Raw genomic sequence first — 6503 nt, 5'->3', positions numbered from 1 at the left:
AATCATGATAAAAAGACGTAATAATTATAAAAGGAGAGTGCAGGACATTCCTCAGAACATATCACCCCATCCTTTGAACATATCATTATTTAAAAATAAAATATATATATTCATTTAATTTAATTTAATTTTAATTAAGTTTTTGATCATAAAACTGCTGTGGTTGATAAACCACCTGTACTTTTGTTTTAAAAAAATATCATGAGTATATGGGAATAGGCAAAGATCTCTAGAATAATCTGGCAGGGGACAGCATTTGCAGCCATGGTACTATGTTCAAACATCCACACTGGCATTGACTTTGTACATAATAGCAGGTATTATGATGACTGCGCCCAGACAAGAGATGAGGTTGGATTAATAGAATCACTTGCAAATGCATGAGTGACGTAAGCATAAATGGCAGTGAATTCACCAGGGATCACCCACATAATCACTGCTGTTCCTATTGAATGGTGAGGAGACTGATGACAGTGCTCTTTGGCTTTTGCTGCACCTTTCTCAGGCTGTGTAAATGTAAACTTCAAGAAGCCATGTCCCCACCACCAAAAACACAAACCAAATGCTCCGTTTATAGGAAGAGACGGAAATCTTAAACTGAAGTTTTAATTGGTTTTAAATACAAGTTCACAGTGCCTTTATTCGTCCTCTTCCTCCTCCTCTTCTACTTCCTCTTCTTCCTCCCCCTCAACATCCTGCTGATCTTCCTCCTCCTCATCATCATCACTGTCGTCGTCATCATCATCATCATCATCATCATCACTGTCATCGCCATCATCATCGTCGTGGTCATCATCGTCATCGTCACTACCTTCCACCTCCTGACCTTGTTCCTCTGCACCATGCTTGGCAACTAGAAAAAAATAATATATACAATACTGTGCAAAAGTCTTAGGCAGTCAACAGAAATGTTTAAAGCTATTTATCTAGGTAGTAAATGTGTATTTTAGGGCTGCCGTGATTAGCTGACGTAGTCAATGACGTCGATGGTGAAAATGCGTCGACATCAATATTTTTAATCGACGCATCTTTTTTTAAAATCATTATTTTAATGAAATTACCATTATGATTTCTAAAACGCTTCAATTCATTATAACAAATGTTTTCCTTTAATATCACAACATAATTATGAGACTATTTCAAATTATCACAAAAGGGTGGTTTTACATTGTGCAAAGCTTGATGGCATAATACCGGGTAACTAGCACTAAGAACTAACGCCTGAAGGAAATGCACAGGTGCTATTCTGGGCCAGAATAAGCAAAACCACCGTAAGTGTTATCTATTTATGTTTATTAAATTACCATCAGTACAGAGAGATTTTTAATATTTTTTCCATGTAGCAAAAATATACTCATTATTAAAGCCATGAAGTTGTCTGCCTGCTACCTTAAAATCTCCTTTGAATAGGTGTGAAAATGTTTAGGCTAAAATCTGGGCTTATTCTACGTGGATTGACGGTTCTGTGTCTTCATGTGCATTGGGCTTGTTGGGACCAGTGACATTATCGTAAACTAAAACAAAAATGGACACTAAATAAAAGAAAATCACTTGTGAACTGAAATAGAAATGAAAACTAGATTTTTTTTTAAAAAGTGTCAGATTTTAATCTGCAAAAAGCAGCACCACATCACCAACATCTTTTTACCTTGTTGATACACAACATCTCCTATTTTAAAACATGTTGTGGTTGACTTCAGTGCTTATCACTTCCATGATTTACCAAAACAGTCACCTGTGGCGTGCTCCACTAACCAAACCAAATTTAATATGCAAAATTTATACAGATTACTAACTTTGGGGTGTGCATCTCATTAATATTTCAGGTACACTACTAATGTGCGGAACGAATTGTGGGTGAAAATAATGTCCATATAGTGGCAAAAAGCCAGGCTTCATAATCTAAAGCCCAGCAAAAACATACAGTTTGTTGCTGCCAGAATAAAATGAACTTAAACAGTCTATTTGATTTTTTGGAGGAAAATTAATCGTTTCGATTAATCACCAATCGGGAAAATAGTCGATAGACTAATCTATAGAAAAATAGTCAATGGCAGCCCTAGTATATTTGATAAGGGAAAAAAACAATTTAACATGTGCAAATTAACTATGACACCACTAAAGGTAACAAGCTTTTTTTCTAGCTAGAAGAACACCAGTTTAGCTGCCAAACCTCTCCTCATATATTATTTCCTTTACTCGCATGAGAGGTAACCTATTAGACTGTGATATGCTCAGCATGGTACTCACCCACAAGTTCCATGAGTTTAGAAACTCGCTCCTTGAGCTTAATTTGAAAATCATTTAGCTTGGACTCCATGCTTTCAGCCATGCCCTCCACGTCCACATTTTCATAGTCCAGGGAACATAGTGGTTTCTTGAGCAGCTTCTTCAGCCTTTTTCAGGCCACAAGGGCATGAACGGTCAACGAGTCGCACATACGCACATAGAAGCATTTCTAAGACACACTGATACTGTAACTGTGCAATTGTGGATTCTGACAGACACAAAACATACATGGATGACTGTATATATAAATACAGGGATGCAGATAAATGATATGCAAATACACATTCACCATTAGAAACGATATTGTTGTAGCAGTGCGAATATGTACACTACGCATTTACACTACCATGACAAGAAATTACTATGCATTTTAACCTTTATACCACAAATGAAGTACAAATGAGCATATAAAGGTTAAAATGTCTGATAATTTCTTGTGATATCAGTGAAAATGTGTATAAAATAAGTATGTATTTGCGCTGTTATAACGGTGATAAAGGTGAATGCATACTTGTGTACCAGATATGTGCATCCCTGTATATGTACATACACATGCACACTCCAACATAACATATTCCTTAGTCCCGCTCATACTCACTTTTTTCCATTGGACCCATATTCCTGGAAAAAAATATGAAATAACTTTCATTGTAAATTTCCAACATGAGTCAGCAGGAAATTAAGAGCGCAATCTTTCCTCTATTACATTAAAGTTTGCAAATTGATTGCTGAGGTTACCAATGGTGCTACTTCATTCTTTGGCAAATGGCAAAGATAATAGAACCAGGTATTACTGGGGTTCCCTGACTAACCTGCACAAAGGAGAATGAGTCATTCTCTTTCAGGAGTGCTTCTATTCCCGTGTGGACCTCCTGCAGTCTTGCTTGGTCCTTCATGATCCTCCTCAGGTTTTGCTCTTTTTGCGGTTCCGACAGGCCAAGAGATGTGCTAATGCACTCTTTCAACACAGACAGAAACCCGTCCAGCTCGGCTCGAAGGTGCTGGCCCATCGTGTCCACTTGTAGTGCAGTCTCCTCAAAACAGGTCTTTGCAGAAAAGCCATGACACATTAATTAATGATGTCTGCACAAACAAGAAAAAAACTGATATAAAGTGCATATGTTGCACACTAAGAGGCCAAGTACACCGGCTATATGTCTCAGCTCCCTTTTTTCTACTTGGAGCTAAAACCCGTTGCCTGACCCGTGACTCTGCTGACCTGGCTTTCATGCTCGTAGTTCCGGTTCTCCTGCAGGGTTTTCTCTGTCTTGGTTATTTTCCTGTTTGTCTTCTGCAGCTGAATCTCCAGGGATGCCTGGTTTGTTAACGAACAGAGACAAGCTACAGAAATGCTCTTCTCAAGCATATCTTTAATAATTACTATTTCAGGTTGAACTGGTGTGTCAAGTAGCTATCACCATATCAATACTTATGATGAGTTAAAAAATAATCAGGAAATAAGTAAATTATAAATATAAAAATTATAAATATAAAAAATGAAACCCATGAATGTGCGATGATATAAACAATTGAAGTGATACTGGGGTGTTTTAAATAATGAATTTTCTGATTAATTAATCTGCCTGAAAGATTAAACATTGATTGTGAATGCCCCTACTGTATTTCGCATCACCTCATCCCTCTAGTGGTCATCAAGAGCAATTACAGATGTAATCCTTGTATTAAACTCACTTAACTTGGGGGAAACGCATTGGGAACATAAACTGTATATAATGGGAACCATTTTAAATTAGTTAAATTTGCAGCATAACCTAAATAAACAAAAAAAAACAACAAATTTCCTCCAAATATCAAACCCAGTCTAGCTGAAACTTTACTGACAGTCACAACTACAAAAGCCAGTTTCTTACTAGAATGAATATTTTATTTCCTACTAATGTAAATATTATTGAATGTGTTGTGTATACTTTAGCATCCCTGTCAAGTACAAAGCAAGTGGTTATAGTCATGTTTTTGTCCAAAGTGTCATACAAGTGAGAATGAGAAAGCAAGATCATCCTGGGGATATATGGGGTTTCGACTTTGCTCAAGGACCCAAAACTGAGAATCACTGTCAGTCCCTGTATGTTAACTAGCAGCCTTCCAATCTTAGGCAAAGTTATAACCAAAGCCACAAACTGCCCAAAGTTTTATCAGTAGCCAAGGAAATGACAACTGGCCACTTATGAATTACCCTAAAAAAATAGTAGTTTTAGATTTGAGAACATCTAAATGTAAGTAACAATTTCCCTGAATCAGGGAACTCAAAGTATTACAACACTTTGAGTTAGCAGTTAAAAACATGAAGAGGCTAGTAAATTAGCCACTGCTACTGTGACATGCCAAGAGACATGCAGAGATTTCATATAATATGTCAGACCACCCTACACACAGGAACATGCAGATGATAATAAGGACTATTACACAAAACAAAAACAATAGAACATTATGCTAGAACCTTACCGGGTCTTTCTTTTCACAAAATGGGCAGTGCCATGGGTGGATACGTTCAGTAAGCAGCCTACCTTGAGGTCCTTCATGATGTTATTCAGGGTCTTTATGGTGTGTCCAGCATGCTGGCCTTCAATGGTGCAGGCATTGCAAATGCACACTTTATCATCCAGGCAGTAGTATCGGAACATCTCATCATGTTCAGGGCATCTCCTATTCTTCAGATCTCCCAAAGGCTTCACCAAGGGGTGTTCCCGAAAGGCAGGCCTTTCCAGATGTGGCTTCAGATGCTCACCACACATGGACACCTCGCACTTCAAGCAGGTCTTCACTGCAGGAGCTTGCTCATCCAAACAATAGTCACATGCAATGTTGACAGGGGCGGTCTTTAGCAATCCACTTGACAGCTGGCCTCTCTTACGGTATTCTGTGGCAATGTTGGCCAGCCGATAGTTCTTCTGCAGTGGCACATTGCATCGATGGATCTTCCTACACTCTGGACACTTCAAAGATCCATTCCCTTTGTTCTTCAGCCTCTTCACACACTGAAGACAAAAATTGTGCCCACAGGGCAGCAGATGGGGTTCCTGGAAAAGCTCCAGACATATGGGGCATGTCAGCTCCTCCTCTAACACGTTCTCCTCAACTGGACCAGCCATGCCGAGTCGTCTTCAAGGCCCATGCAGATGGGACTGAGGGGTGGAAAGAGTTTCTGTAAAAAAAGAAACAACCTATAGCACAGAATAACCACAAATTCGGGAAGAAACTTCAGGGGTGCAATGGTACACTGTTGATTATTTACTAAAACATGAAAAGAACAAGTACGCCTAGTGCCTCAAAAGTAAAAGTGAAAGTTGGAAAGCACTGCTTCCTTGTACAAACAGGGTGAACCATGGACATGCAGAATAACGAGTACAATAACAAAACACCTAAATACCCTGTGATGCCCCCTCATGAACTACCACACAAACGCAAACAATTCAACAAAACTGTCTGTGAAACTTGCTGACCAGAAGGGAAAGCTCCATGTCACATGTTACAGGGTTCCCCTTTGTTGTACTGACTTTTACTCCTAAACACAATTCCTAAAACAAAATGTTTGCGATTTAGAGTAACAGAACTCGGCCGCAAAGAACGATGCATTTAGTATTATACTGATATGTATTTGTTTCGTTTAGTTTAGTGCTTGTCAGCATACATGTGAGTAGGTGCAGGGAAATAGGCCTACCTAATTTTATACATGCATGGTTATTTCCCCACACTTTATTATTCTGTCATCCAGTACAGCACTCAATTTAAAAAATTAACATTAAAAAAGCAGAAAATAGAAAATGACAGATTTCCCCACAATTCTGTAGCAGACTGAGTTTCGTTTTCATTTTCAAATTACCGGAATCCAGCAACATAGCCTATTTCCCAGTCCACAGAAAACCTCATATTCCGTAAAAACAAATATTAAATACCTAAGACTAATATAACTAACAGTACCGAGTACGCTACAATGAACCTAGTCAATGAAAATTGTTGTGCCAACCTTTTTCATTAATCTCACCAGCAGGATATTATGGGAATAATAATAAGACCAGAATAACTGAGCTGCGAAATTATTAGAAACGTATTCACGAAAACAGTTCAAGAATAAAGAAATATTTACCGCAATCCAGCGAACTAAACAGGCAGATGTGTCCGGCTGGTCACAACATGGTCTCTCTACACACTAGATCAAATACGGAAGCGGTCGAACAAATCTGGAATGCGGCAGG

The 6503-nt window shown here is 38.5% G+C and overlaps 1 protein-coding gene across 2 annotated transcripts; it reads right to left on the bottom strand.

Annotated features, from left to right (window-relative positions):
- Positions 1–570: 570 nt before the first annotated feature.
- On the bottom strand, positions 571–6503 carry LOC111858085 (E3 ubiquitin/ISG15 ligase TRIM25). Of its 2 annotated transcripts, none has more exons than XM_023839488.2 (7): positions 6395–6503; positions 4815–5452; positions 3509–3604; positions 3102–3335; positions 2888–2910; positions 2251–2396; positions 571–853 (listed from the first exon to the last, which is right to left on the bottom strand). In XM_023839488.2, the coding sequence occupies exons 2-7, from the start codon at positions 5397–5399 to the stop codon at positions 639–641; spliced, it is 1299 nt and encodes a 432-aa protein (XP_023695256.2). In that variant the 5' UTR covers positions 5400–5452; positions 6395–6503; the 3' UTR covers positions 571–638. The 2 variants fall into 2 exon arrangements, with proteins under 2 accessions (XP_023695256.2, XP_023695257.2); XM_023839489.2 differs by having other exon boundaries at positions 4815–5432; positions 6395–6481.

This window comes from Paramormyrops kingsleyae, chromosome 12 (genome assembly GCF_048594095.1).
Source record: "Paramormyrops kingsleyae isolate MSU_618 chromosome 12, PKINGS_0.4, whole genome shotgun sequence".
Classification (NCBI taxonomy): domain Eukaryota; kingdom Metazoa; phylum Chordata; class Actinopteri; order Osteoglossiformes; family Mormyridae; genus Paramormyrops; species Paramormyrops kingsleyae.
Note: the sequence above shows the minus strand (reverse complement) of the source record. Positions and strands in the feature narration are given on the sequence as shown.